This window comes from Patiria miniata, unplaced genomic scaffold (assembly GCF_015706575.1).
Source record: "Patiria miniata isolate m_02_andy unplaced genomic scaffold, ASM1570657v1 HiC_scaffold_9, whole genome shotgun sequence".
Taxonomy (NCBI): Eukaryota; Metazoa; Echinodermata; class Asteroidea; order Valvatida; family Asterinidae; genus Patiria; species Patiria miniata.
The window spans coordinates 6,909,234-6,924,397 of NW_024037076.1; the positions used below are offsets into that span (position 1 = coordinate 6,909,234).

Consider the following 15,164-nt stretch of genomic DNA (forward strand, 5'->3'; position numbering starts at 1 on the left):
AATGTGAGAAAACTGCCCTTTCTGTTCAGCAGGTGGAGATTGGCAAAATTAGCTGTCTGCATGCTGTGCTTGACACCATTGAAGAAGTCAAACAGGTGGGTATTCACAAAGACATTGTCAACATAGAGAGAGCATGTGCTTTTTACAGAATGCGTCACAAATATATAGATCGCAGCATAAGCTTTTGAGCCTTTAAAAAATCTTACAAGTACGTGCCGATAGATAAAAATATGTTTATCTAGGTGTTCAGAGTAGGTTTATATATATTATGCTGTATACACAACGAACATGGCATGTGGATTTCCAGTCGTATCCATGGAATTGCTCATTTATATGAGCAAGTAACAGTATTAAAACGCGTCCATTGGCAACACTTATATCGTGCTATAGCCCGTAATGCATCATAAGAAAAATGATGACATTCAAACCGTCTCATTTTACACAAAATGACAAGGACTCAACATTGTTTCTCTTGTTTTTGATGATGAGAAGGCTTTAAGGTGGATTTCGTTCCATCAAGGAAGGTTTCAAATTCCTAGGATTTCAAAATTTATTTCCATTTATTTAGTATCACATGTAAAAAAAGAAAGAAAGATGGGTGACTAACTGTAAGGCAATATATCAGGGGTAAAATTTGTCAGGATTTTTCCTGATTCAAGATTTTTTTGTCAGGATTTTTCCTGATTTCTGGAATATTAAAGAATCCTTTTGAATTCTGCAAATGCTAAGGTTTTACTTTAAAGGCGTTTTTACCTATAAAGGTTTATATACAACAAAAGAAATTGGTATTTTAGAGATTCCTGTAGGCATATTTATACAAACATAAACCACATACACTACAATGTTCTGGGCCCCTCGGTGATCTCAAACCCTCTGCTGATTATTCCTGATATGTGCAGGAAGGCCTCTGTGAATTTGAAAAGTGGAACCTTTAAGGCAAAACTGCGGTGCAATGCAGAATTATAAATCTCTTGTATTACACTGAAGCTGTTTATGTTAACTCCTATCTGTATGTTATTGGTCATTGTTCTCTTGGTGCTAGGGTACTACTCACTGTCCACCAGACCTCCACTGTGCTGCCCTGGGGTTTCTGCAGGCTCTCTGGCTGGACTGTAGAGAGACTGCCCTCTCTGTGCTCAGAATCAGGTAAGAAATGTACACCTGATATGTATACATGCAAACTCCTTAGTCTGCATCTTTCATCTTATTCTGCTATATCTTGAAAACAAAGCTGCAAAGACCCAAACTCTTGTGTAAATCCATATGACTACAAATCCTGAGCGCAACAGGAACATGATAAACTGAAATGAATTTCCTCATGTCATCTGTTGTTGGGTTCAAAATGAAAGAAAAGCAATTGAAGATATGCTACTTCAACATTATTTTGAGGATCACCAAAATATAGTGGTTTTGATGGGTAACGGGAAATCCACATTATGTGTTTTACCTGCTGAGAAACTGTTGACAAACTCTGTTTGCATCTGACGTGGTAGCTATTATCTGGCCCACACGTATTGCCAGCAGCGAACAAAGCCAACAAATAAAGAGCCATAATGATAATGAGAGCAAGTTTGTTCAAAGCAACATTTTGAAGAGAACATGTGTGCCTCCCGAGGCCAACAATTTTGTAACTTGAAAACTGCACGTTTTCAAGGTATATTTCGTGCAGATTTGTATTGTCCTTTTTTTAAGGATCTTTCCAACCATTATCATTTTATGGTCAACACATTTTAGAGTGTATTCTTGACCTTTAAGCCAATGAAGTTCATGGCTACTCAGGAGTGAAACTCAGACCGGTTCATGGAGGAACTCGTCATATATATGTTTAGCAATGCAATGCCTTGTACAGCAGATTGGCACTACATTTGCCTCATGACAAGACATCCAGCTGATGATGCTTGAAGTAACATTTTAATGTCATGAACAAATAAACTTTGTGCTCTTTGTTATTTAATTATTGTTTGTTTTTGTTGTTTTTGTTGTTTTTTCTCTTGTAGACCCAAATTCTGGGATGACGTAGCTGCTCCATTGTTCAAACATCTTCCTGTACCTGAGGGTGGTAGTCAGGTGAGATTGGCCCACTGATCTTTATATAAAGACTGGATAGCGGATATGCATACAACATTCACACAGTAGACTTTGCATATTGACCAATTCGCCCCCGGTCTCACGAAGATGGCCGCGCATAATACGAACGTTCTACGCGTAAATACGCGCGCGTTGTATCAACAGTTGACGCGCATTTTGGTCACGTACACATATTATGATGTTCTAAAAGGAACACATTTCCGTAGTGATTATTATTTCAAAAACGCCGAAAAAGTGATTTGCGGCATTATAAAAGTAACCACTACGTTAGAAAAATTGTAGTAAACCTTGGTCAGTTGGTCAGTGGTGGTGGCCAAAATATAAGTCAAGTGAGCCGCGACGTTACAAAAGAAATCAAGCTGTCTATAAAGACGGCAACTTGTCCTTTGTAGATCACCAGCCGGTCTCACCAATATGGCGTCAAATTCGTACATTGTGCGGCTCTTTATTAGCTATCCAGTCTTTATATAGAGATAAGTGGATTGGCCACTGTAATGGTTGGGAGCTAAATGACATTGAACCACAAGTATTACTTGCTTTGTGACGTATTACTAAAGTAATGATTAATGTTAATGGCCTGAAAAGTACCTTAAGGGGGACAAGGTAGATCCTAATGTTCAAGGCCTTTTTCTAGGAATAATTTTGTTGTCGCAAAAAGGCTTAATCACTTGCTTGGAATGCAAAATTACAAAGTTTGGTGAGGGTAAAATAAGTTTAAGTTAGGGTTAAGTGTCATTAAAGTTAGGATTGTCTCCCAAAGGTACAATTTCCCATAATAATCATTGTTATATTATAATTTTCAGTATACAATTTATATATTTGTAATTTAACTTTTCAGAATTGTTTTGTAAAGGTTCAATATATCATTTCCTCACTTTTACTCCCTGATATATAACTCCCAAAAAGCTAAACAAAACTCCAATAAGAAAAAATCCCCCCACAAAAAACAAAATCCAATTAGAACCCCCCCCAAAAAAAATTAAGTGAGTGTATCTCATCTAGAAAATTTAAAGTTAGAATTTGCAGCTGTAATGAAAAGAAAAATCAGAATATTTAATTTGCAAATGGCCTATTCAAGTTTAAAGTTTGCTCTACCCATGCTCTTCAACATATTCAGTTTGTTTTCTCCTTATAAATTTTTAATTTGTACGTTTTACTTCAATGGAAAACTTTTACTTTCTATTTAGGACGTTTTTCAACCCTGTGAAAGTATGATATTTTGGGTTGCGTTTGTGCCAACAATGCACAAAAGATACACCTGAAATATTGTTGGGCTGCATAAAATTCAAATTTGTAAAGTAGTTATTCCATAGCTAAACGTGCAGTTTTTGTTTGTCAAATTCAAAAGTGAATAACTTTTATGTTGTTAGAAAAGTAGCAATTTAATAAGAAAATCTCTATGTCGAGGTGAAATTTGAAAATAGCACGGATAGAGCAATTTATTTATGGCCCATTTGATTTAACATGATGGGTATAAACTATGCCTCATCCAGACCTGCCAACTAGTACGATTCTGCTGTATTTCGTACGGGAATTTGTTGAAAAATAACTGTACGTTTTTCCCCCATAAAAAAAAAGGTTTTGACCAATTTGACACGCCTGGAAAAATCCTAGTTCAAAGCGGCTGTGAGTGTAGATTTCTGCCAGATAAAATTGACTGAAACAAGTACACAGAATACATTTTGATGTTTGTGGACGATAGTCACAATGTGCATGCAAGTGGTGTTCCGTTATGTCAAACATTTTTGAATAGTAGAGTTTGATACTACGTTCTGAAACCAATTAAAAAATCAGAAAAATCAACAATTAAAGCGGGCGGCTCAAACCGAACCAGGTAAATCAGCCAGCAAATGCAAGAAATTGATTTCTTTTTCGGGTGCGTGCACGTGAATTATGATTCAAGAATCAAACTGGCACTTGGCAGCAACGTGATTAAACATGAATAAGCTTAGATTATACTTGGAAGTCATATGAATGTTTCACCTGCATTATAGGTTTATTTATTTCAAACATGAGGAAGTCTAGTCTTTAATTTATGTTTAAGTAGACTTGCATTGAATAGTTTTTAAAGCAGTTTGTTCATGAATAAGGTATATGATCAATATCCTTATTCATGCAAATTGTTTGATTGGGTTTACCACCCACAGGGAGACCTCCAGTCATGTTTTTATAACTTTAAATTAAGATGAATTAAAAATGGAGCATTGCAGCCACATTTATTTGTTCGTATAGCCCGTCTATGCATATTTTTGAAAAATACAGTTTTTTTTATGAAAAATACAACTTTTGGAGATTCAGAATACAGTTTCTCGATCCCAAAGGTTGGCAGGTCTGCTCATCATTGATATCATTGATTGTGTTAAATCTATTGTATATTTCTAGAGTATCAGCTCACAGATCAAGATTCGTGCCTATGCCTTCAAGATCCTGGCATTAGAGTGCTACTACGTCTCAAGGTAGTCAAACAGCCATTTGAACAGAATTTAACATCTCTTAAATCTTTCTCAAGATGTTGAGTTTTTACAGTATCAACGGTCATTGGGTTTAGAAGAAGGAAATTAGTAGGTCATATGTTTAATATTGCAACATATTTGTGGTTTCATGCTTATGACAAAATGCTAAATATCTTGCACAAGTGATAATATAATTAATGCAAAATGAGACACAAAGACTTGGATTGGTTATCAGTCGTTGAGTCAAGGAAATGATCACTCAACACAAACATGGCTGGAATCTGAAATAATGTCTTGTTTTTTTCCTCCTAGAGAAAATCTTCAGAAAGATCTGAAAACTGTCCTGAAGAAACTGAAGCAAGACGATAGGTACACATATTGGTCAAAGGTGTGTGGCATGCTGCCTTGTTTCTAGCATCATAAGTTCCATTTAAGTGATTTTTGTTATTAACTACCAAAATCTTGCATGCATGTGCTCTTTGTGCCTTAGACCTGTTTGCTGGTTGGCCATCACCAATTGCAAGTCCATCACAAGTCTAATCTGAAGTTAAATCACACAAGTTCATCACAAATCATCTCAAAAGTCAAGTCACAAGTAACGATATACTCTTTGTCTCAGTTCATTTGAATAACTAGTGACTTTGTGATTGACTGGTTGGGACATGACTACAACTCTCCCTCAGACAACTCCAAACACATACATGCCCAATGCATTAGTAATACACACATGAGTATACAGACATTGTGTGAATGTTGTCTCACACGATATGCACGTGGACATGTGGTGAAGTTTTCTTATTGCTAGGAAAATTTGCTGGAAGGAAATAACAAGGCACACATGCTCGGTCATTGTCAAGCCAGCCGAATGACAGTGATGTTCACATGTTCATAAGGATATGCATGTGTCAATGCAGATAATGCGCAACAATCTGCTTGCGTATATTTCCCCAAATGACTTCTTTAATCAGTGTGTAGTACAAAACACCATGGCCACATCACAGTAGTTAATGTATTATCTCTGTCCTTTTTGGGGGGGCATATTTGTCTATCTGTGTAGTGCATTCACACTTTGCTGGAGTCTGCAGCAGGACAGCAGACCGACTGTGAAGAATACCTGATACGTCAACATGAGCTGTTGGTTCTCATACAAGCCTGGCGCACATTCCTACTGGTATCTGCCTCACCACATGTAAGCATGCGACTAGGACGCAACTTCACAAAGCTGCTACACAGAAAACAGTGCTTATCATAATTGTATGCTAAAAGGCATATGGGATCATTTGCATTCATCACAAAAGTGATCTACCGAATTGTTATCACAAAGCTTACTTGGATTAAATTATTCCATCTATGCTTTCTGTCATTTGAAAGAAATCATGTTGTGTGATCAAAAAGTTGTGCATGTTTTTCACTGTTTTCTCAAAAAGTGTAATATAACCACTGAGCTGAAACTTCAACAGGTAATAGGTTTTGAGCATTCTTCTTTGGATTTTGAGTGGTGTTATTATTGGAACTGAACAAAAAAAATGAGAAGCAAAAGACCCTATAGGCCTATGCTTTTAAAACTAATAAGAACAATTTGTTTTTGCCATTTATGAAATGCTTTGGGCATACAGAACTATGCACTGAGAAAATGAGGTTGCCAAAAGGTAGAACTCAGAAAACCTGTTGTGTTAGAGTAGGGAGCTCTTTGCTGGCCAGCTATATGATGCACCAGGGCACATTGGATCACATTGAAGTGTAAAGTTTGCATGATACAGATAATAATGTGATGTAAGGAGGTCCTGTAGTGATGAAATTGGTCACAGTCCCAGCTAACGATTGACTCTTTGAATCATACTCACTGATAGCTGATATCGTTGAGCTCTCATTGGATGGATATTGTATAAACAGTGACCTAGTGTCAGTACAGTGCAGTGTGCTCTTGATGCCCCAACATACAATGTACGTGCATTTATGTTGATTGTAAGATACCCACAATGCTTGATATGACATACACAATATAATATCAGTATTGTAAGTATCCTTGGATAGGGTGAGTGGTACAAAGTTGACTTCTTTCCTGGGATAGCTCAACTTGCTGTCAGTATTCACACACCTACACAACTCTACCATGTTCTTCTCTGTCACTCACAGGGCAAGGCTATGGAGTTGTCTGACTCTAAGATCCAGTCAGTCATCTTGTCTGATATAGCAGCTTCCATCCATTGCCAGGTCAGTCCACTCAAACGTGCTCTAGTTTCTTAGGACGTGAAGAAAAAGAATTGTTACTCATTTGGCAAGCCCAGTTGCATGCTCAGTTTATTTTGCTCTTGCATGTATACCTTCTGCAGCTTAATATCCGGTAATTCAAATATTGGCCTTCACTGAAGTACTTTTATAAACACTCTATTCAGTCAGTGGGCCAGTTTACCTCAGCAAGCTTGGTGGTGAGTGATCTTATTTACAGGACTTCATAGGTTGGACTCCTAACTAAGCACATTCCTGGAATTTCTCAGCAATTATTAAATAATTTTTTTAGCAAGTATTCAACATTGCAAGAATCCAAAAATAAATTATGAAATGAATCCAGAATAGCTTATTTGGTTTTAAGTAATAATAATAATAATAATGCATTCTTATATAGAGCATTACATCAAAAGAAAATCTCAATGCGCTTTACAAAATTAATCGCATAAAAGTCATAATATTACATTAAAAGCTCATTAAAAATGTACGGGATCAGAAACATTGATTAAAACAAGTATTAAAGTATTAGTGACAATCATCCTGGTGGGGTGCTGTGGTCCAATGGTTACGAAGTTCGATTTGTGTGCCGTGGTACATGAGTTCGAATCCTGACCGTGGGAACATGGTGCTTGTGTTCCTAAGCAAGGCACTTTACCATTATTGCTTCGTCCTTCGGATGGGACGTAAAGCCGTAGGTCCCGTGTGTTGAGTAATGCACGTTAAAGAACTCAGTAACACTTATCGCTAAGAGAAGGGGTTTGCCCCGGTATTTCTGGCAGTGGCTGCAATATGCACCACAGCATCTTGTCAACCCTAATAAGGTGCTACATAATGGGTCTCATATTTCTCATATACTTTATTTACCTTTCTTTAATAATAGACTTGAGTACCTAAATGTTGGTAGATACGTGCGCTATATAAGACATCCGTTTTTATTATTATTATTATTATTATTTATCCTGTGAAATCATAACATCGGTATACTTCCATCTTCAAGAAGAGAGGGATTTTGTTATACTACATCTCTTAATGGATGCAAGCCAGTCATTAACCTTGTGCACATATATGTTTATTTGACAGTTGAAGACAAACATATTTTTGTGTGTTTTATTCTGACACCCATGGACACAGAAAACTTGAATATGTCACTAGAACAATATCTGCTATAAACAAATACATGTAGTTCCAAATCTTTCAAAATCACAACAAATGCAAATGTTGTCCACTACATGTATGTTTAATCCAGTTGTAACTCTTTGTTTTTATTTTCATTTCAGTCCCATCAATTTGATTCTGTCCTCAATCAGAAGGCTTGTTCGCTGCTATCAAGTCTCTACATGTCACTCTTGACCCACTGGACAAAGTAAGGACTAGAAAAAACTGCATGTACATTGATTTAGGCCCAGTGTCATAGAACTACCACCAAGAGCTTCTAAACACACACGGTTGTTAATCAAAGAGTATATTTGACTGTCCTTCAGATGGTTTTTTGCATTATAGCGCGCAGATTTGCTCAGCAATATTATGTTCATGAAATCAAACCAAGGGTATGTTTCACAGCAAGATTGCTAAGCAGTCTCAAGTAGTGTACATTGCATGAGCGTTGATTGGTTCCCTGTTCATTGTCAGCAAATAATGTCATTGCTTGACAATTGTCTTACTAATTCCATCCATGAAATTGGCCTCATGCCAAGCCAACAACAGTTTCTTAATAGAGTCGTTACCACTTTTGGATCTCTACTACATCTAGAGATTTTGGTGAGATTTTGACTAAAAATACATTTTTACTGGAAGATAAATGTTGACTCAAACAATTGACCAATCTGGTGGTTCCCAGTAATGGCGGAAGCATTGTGCCAGGTATTGTGCAGATTAACACTCATGGAGTGGTGGTTTGTATATTATAGCCGTCACGATGCTTGTGCAGATTAACACTCATGGAGTGGTGGTTTGTATATTATAGCCGTCACGATGCTTGTGCAGATTAACACTCATGGAGTGGTGGTTTGTATATTATAGCCGTCACGATGCTTGTGCAGATTAACACTCATGGAGTGGTGGTTTGTATATTATAGCCGTCACGATGCTTGTGCAGATTAACACTCATGGAGTGGTGGTTTGTATATTATAGCCGTCACGATGCTTGTGCAGATTAACACTCATGGAGTGGTGGTTTGTATATTATAGCCGTCACGATGCTTGTGCAGATTAACACTCATGGAGTGGTGGTTTGTATATTATAGCCGTCACGATGCTTGTGCAGATTAACACTCATGGAGTGGTGGTTTGTATATTATAGCCGTCACGATGCTTGTGCAGATTAACACTCATGGAGTGGTGGTTTGTATATTATAGCCGTCACGATGCTTGTGCAGATTAACACTCATGGAGTGGTGGTTTGTATATTATAGCCGTCACGATGCTTGTGCAGATTAACACTCATGGAGTGGTGGTTTGTATATTATAGCCGTCACGATGCTTGTGCAGATTAACACTCATGGAGTGGTGGTTTGTATATTATAGCCGTCACGATGCTTGTGCAGATTAACACTCATGGAGTGGTGGTTTGTATATTATAGCCGTCACGATGCTTGTGCAGATTAACACTCATGGAGTGGTGGTTTGTATATTATAGCCGTCACGATGCTTGTGCAGATTAACACTCATGGAGTGGTGGTTTGTATATTATAGCCGTCACGATGCTTGTGCAGATTAACACTCATGGAGTGGTGGTTTGTATATTATAGCCGTCACGATGCTTGTGCAGATTAACACTCATGGAGTGGTGGTTTGTATATTATAGCCGTCACGATGCTTGTGCAGATTAACACTCATGGAGTGGTGGTTTGTATATTATAGCCGTCACGATGCTTGTGCAGATTAACACTCATGGAGTGGTGGTTTGTATATTATAGCCGTCACGATGCTTGTGCAGATTAACACTCATGGAGTGGTGGTTTGTATATTATAGCCGTCACGATGCTTGTGCGGATTAACACTCATGGAGTGGTGGTTGTATATTATAGCCGTCACGATGCTTGTGCGGATTAACACTCATGGAGTGGTGGTTTGTAAATTATAGCCGTCACGATGCTTGTGCGGATTAACACTCATGGAGTGGTGGTTTGTATATTATAGCCGTCACGATGCTTGTGCGGATAAACACTCATGGAGTGGTGGTTTGTATATTATAGCCGTCACGATGCTTGTGCGGATTAACACTCATGGAGTGGTGGTTTGTATATTATAGCCGTCACGATGCTTGTGCGGATTAACACTCATGGAGTGGTGGTTTGTATATTATAGCCGTCACGATGCTTGTGCGGATTAACACTCATGGAGTGGTGGTTTGTATATTATAGCCGTCACGATGCTTGTGCGGATTAACACTCGTGGAGTGGTGGTTTGTATATTATAGCCGTCACGATGCTTGTGCAGATTAACACTCGTGGAGTGGTGGTTTGTATATTATAGCCGTCATGATGCTTGTGCGGATTAACACTCGTGGAGTGGTGGTTTGTATATTATAGCCGTCACGATGCTTGTGCAGATTAACACTCATGGAGTGGTGGTTTGTATATTATAGCCGTCACGATGCTTGTGCAGATTAACACTCATGGAGTGGTGGTTTGTATATTATAGCCGTCACGATGCTTGTGCAGATTAACACTCATGGAGTGGTGGTTTGTATATTATAGCTGTCATGATGCTTGTGCAGATTAACACTCGTGGAGTGGTGGTTTGTATATTATAGCCATCATGATGTTTCTACCATAAGTGGGGATCACTGTAAGTGTATCAGTGTCCATGATAGGCTATAGACGATTTCTTTCATCCAACAATTAAATTCTGTAGGTTAGTTATTTGACCTAATGATAGAAAATAAGCAGCCTCGAATAAGGATCTAGACTAGAATGTTTACTAGAACCTATGAGATCTGTGTCTGCAACCTAGCGAGCCCTAAAGTTTGGTTCAGGTTCGGTTCAGAATTTTCTATCCTAACAATTGATTTTGGTACTGTTCGGTTGAAGTGCCATGTTTGGCACATTTTTTTCGTTTTGATGGTTTGACTGCAGCACTACTTAACCACATAGGCCAACCAGTCGTGTCTAGAAGCAGGAAAATAACATGGATCTTGCCATTATTATTGATTACTTTTGTTACAGTATCCAGGTTAGTCAATGGAAGCACATGGACAGTCTGGTGGCTGTGCTAGAGAGAATCATGGATTCAGACTCTCCAGGTCTCAGTAATGCTGTCACATCCATCACGACGGCACTCACTACACTGCTGAAACAACGCACTAGCAAACAAGGTACACTGGAAAACGGCTTGTGTGTGTTTCAAGTTTGTATATTAAGGTTGGGCTCTAAACAGTTAAATGATCTAAACAAAGAAAACACTCCATTTTCTTCAAAATATTAAAACAAAAGTTTTGTATTGAACTCATTTCTGAAAAACAAACTTGGCTCATTCATGTCATTGTTACCAATTTGAGTCGCAATTTTCAATCAATATATAATTGTTTTGGGGAAGCATTGTTTTAGTATTTTGTCCCTTTTTGTGATACATCTGCTCTGAGACCTAGCTCGAGACTGAATCTTAAAAGTCAAGACCACGGAAATGCGAGGACCTAACAAATCAGTCTCTAGACCAGTCTCCAGACCTACATCAGTCATGTTTGTTCACTTGTGTTTATGTCATAGCTCTTCATGTAGAAACAATTGAATCCCTGCTACCCATCATCTGCCTGGCCCTACAGTACAGCAGCCATTTCTACCTCAAACTACCCAGCACCACCAAACAGTCTCTTCCCTCTGTTGGGGGTTATGCTCAGGGGTCTGACAGAGGGGCTGGTTTGGATTATGGTCGGGGAACTGTCCAGGGGTCGGTCACTGCATCCGGTCTGTCCTCTACCATCACAGCTTTAAAAGATGTTTCAGGGAGGCCAGCAGGCACCAGGTCCATGAATGGGCTGGAGCAAATACAACAGGACATCACTGGGTCCCTGCCTGTTTCAAAATACTCGGTGAGAACAATGCATGTACAAGTTTTAATGATGTGTCATATTTTAATGTTGTACATGATACAAATTCTATCATTTTTACTCAAGACAATCCCTCAACAGTTTCAAGAGAATAGGTGAGGATGTTCAGGAACTAAAACAACTCCCAAGAGCAAAATGAGGCGGAGTGTGGTTTTATGTTTACGGTTTGTGATCCCTGATGATAGGGTCAGGGATTCCAATCCAGCTGCTGGCTGGAATGATGTTCTTGGGCAAGCTCCTGGACCCTTACTTTCCTCCTTCCCCCTAGGAGAATGCATGGGTACAGGCATCTGAACTAGGGAGAGAAGGAATATTCTTTGTTGCTTCATGCCAGAAAACCCAGAGATAAACACCGGCCTGATGAGCCATGTTGTCTCCAGATAGATTTAACTTTACCACTTGCCCACAACCATATGTCGTGTCACTCTACCAACTGGTGTTGAAAATCAAAGGAAGTTCACTTTTGGAAGAGCGTAGACCACGATCACATGATAGTACTGAGATGCAAATGCATTTTGAAAAGTTATTTGCACAATATTGGTTGAAGGAGCATTAACCTCTGAATATGGCCTGTGTGTGATGTGATGCCACCACAGTTATCGTTGCAGCTACAAGACTAGACTAGTGTGGACTGCATGCATAGGGTTACAAGGTTAGTTAGTTGAGCTATCGATAGCCATTTTATATTTTTCTGGTTTATGAATTGCTGATTATGAGTAGATGCCAACCATTGCTGCATATCTCCTTGATGAGCTGTTAGTTGGTGAGAAGCTGAGAGTCAGCGTGTGGTTACCACTACTCAGACAACATGGTGTGCTCAACCTGTTGCTAACTACACTACAATCCTGCATGCAGGTATGTGAAAACAAACACCACACCAGCCATAACATCAACTCTTTGTTTTCATCTGATTTGGAGTTGCTGCGAGTAATCTTCTTTCTTTTTTTTCGGACAATAATTCTCCGCGGTTTTTCTCTTTAACGATATATGATATGAACTTGTAACTTTCAACATATATCGACCCTCATCCCGAGTGGTGCATCTTACCCTGACCTCATGATGACATCATCAGGTGTCAAATTACAAGCGATTTTATCTGAAGAAAAAAAACGACGATCTTTTTTTCACCTATAACTATAGGTAAATATAATTAATCATTTTCAGACCTGGTAATCGGATAAACTATTAATTGATTAACATTTTTTGTAGTGTAGGTGAACTTGCTTGACCTTTACTTCTGGGTCTTCCAGAAGGTCAAAGTTAAATGAATTCAAAATGAATATGTTAGCCTGAAATCAAAACAAAGCACACTTTCTTCCTAACAGTTCACGGGATGATCATAAAACCTAGTGTGAAGTTGAATCATGTTATGAAGTTGTTATAAATTTTGTTACGTCATCATGATGTGATAGGGTATGAAATTACTAGCCATTTGAGAGCACAATTTGACAAAATATTATGAGCTTTATCTCTTGAACTAAATAGAGTATCGTGCTCATTTTTTCTTGAGATTGTAGAGGGTGCCTTGAGCAACATTTCATATTCCCTGGCACAAAACCGTTTGACCTTCTCTTCCCGTGTTACCGGAAGTGCAATAGAAATTGAATCTAACTGTAAAATGGATGCATTTTACTGCAGACAAATATATTATGGAAGTGTTAAGTGAGGAATGCCAAATACAAAAACATAATTTTGACGTCGTCCTCGAAAAGGCACCCTCGAGCGGCACATTAAAAAGAATTTATTCTTTTAAAATTTGAAAACCCTCAAATCAAAATTTACCACATTTTCCATTCATATTCCGTTAGCAACCACATATGAATGTGTAAGGTTTCATAATCATGACGTCATCAAACTGGAAGTTACTGTAGGGAGAATTTAACAATGCTCTTTTTGTTTATTTGCATCCGTTATTTGATCCCTGTCTCATGAGTTTGTTCCTTGTCCAATTTATGTGTTACACTAGTCTTAATGTTGACCTTTTGCTTCCAAATACAATGGCGTTATCTAATCTGAAGTTGGGTGTTATTATATTACTAACACTTAAAATTTCCATATTTCTATGGGTTATTTTTACTTAATGTTAAAAAGGTACCCTCCTTGAACTAAATCAGTATTCCCTTCCCTTTTTTGACTGATGACATCAAACCGAAATAACTTGCATGTGTACCTAAAATGTATACTAAAATTTATCATCCCAAATAGATGCCTTTTTTTTGTACAAACTAATTGGTTGTTCTGGAACGGTTCAAGTTGGAGAATCTTTGTTCTGACATTTTACATATTCATAGCTTAACTGGACAATGTATAATGAAATAGTTGTCTCTTGACCACTCTGCGTTTGTAATAACAAACGCGAACCTCTAGTTTATTTTTATTTTGGCTACAAATGCCCATTGCATAATAGTACTTGATTTCATTTATGAAATGCTTTCAGGCATGTTGGGCACAGTTAGAGGCATATAGTGATGTTATCCTTAACATTTGATGAGTGTAAAGTGTAATTGGGATATATCTCATTCAATTTTAGGTAAAACTGAACCTACCCAGTGTTGGGTATTTGAATAGGTTTATTCAGTGCAAAGAGTAGAAATGATGATATCATTTGTGTATTCAGGTCCAGCAGGGGCTACACTACACTGAGGCTGTGCTGTTGCTATTACTGGACTTGGCTAGTATTCCACAGGTCAGTCAGTACTCACAATTGTAGCATGGACGATTGCATTCAAATCATTTAGCACACTCTTAATGATTTTTGACAGTTGCATGAAACTGTCCGACATCCAATTATCCGATCTGCTAAGATGACAAAGCAAAAATCAAATGAATATTTATGATAACCTAGGTCATATCTCTCTGTGAGTTCAACACTAGCAAGCCTTCTTCAGTGTGACAACAATTCTCTGTTATAAGATTATGCTCCTATTCAAGAGATCAGTCCAGTCAACCTACTCAAATAGCTGGTCAATTGTTCAGGGTGGCAGCTAACTGCAGCAGGGCAACATCAGTGCATTTCTGTACAATGCTTACATGCATCATTCTGCACTATAGGCAGGAGCATGCACTGCACTACCTAGTGACTGAAACCAGTGATTCCACAATTTGGAAATGCAAATTTCATCACGTTAATGAGATGATGGTGCTTGAAATGAAATGGCCAAGGCGGATGTTTGGAAATGAATCTTAAATGTGCTTTTTCCTGATGTAAAAAGTAAACACATTATATGCAATTGTGTGTGGAATAGGTACAGTTACTGCTGATTTTTAAAAATAAAATCTAGTCTCTAAACTTGGTTTCATATGTACTTTAAATGCCTCCATAAACGATGGCTTCATGACATTTGGCT

At 38.1% G+C, this 15,164-nt stretch overlaps 1 protein-coding gene across 2 annotated transcripts in view; it reads left to right on the plus strand.

The window, feature by feature from the left end:
- The window catches only part of LOC119721055 (nucleoporin NUP188-like), a 72,294-nt gene that overhangs the window by 41,589 nt on the left and 15,541 nt on the right, over window positions 1-15,164 (plus strand). The window contains exons 31-42 of one of the 2 annotated variants that reach the window (XM_038190928.1): window positions 30-95; window positions 1,043-1,146; window positions 1,998-2,067; window positions 4,471-4,544; window positions 4,854-4,929; window positions 5,599-5,730; window positions 6,678-6,755; window positions 8,048-8,133; window positions 10,937-11,085; window positions 11,477-11,799; window positions 12,538-12,672; window positions 14,435-14,503. In XM_038190928.1, coding sequence (XP_038046856.1) covers window positions 30-95; window positions 1,043-1,146; window positions 1,998-2,067; window positions 4,471-4,544; window positions 4,854-4,929; window positions 5,599-5,730; window positions 6,678-6,755; window positions 8,048-8,133; window positions 10,937-11,085; window positions 11,477-11,799; window positions 12,538-12,672; window positions 14,435-14,503 — 1,362 coding nt within the window. The remainder of the gene's footprint in view (window positions 1-29; window positions 96-1,042; window positions 1,147-1,997; window positions 2,068-4,470; window positions 4,545-4,853; window positions 4,930-5,598; window positions 5,731-6,677; window positions 6,756-8,047; window positions 8,134-10,936; window positions 11,086-11,476; window positions 11,800-12,537; window positions 12,673-14,434; window positions 14,504-15,164) is intronic. The other variant, XM_038190929.1, reaches the window with a different exon arrangement.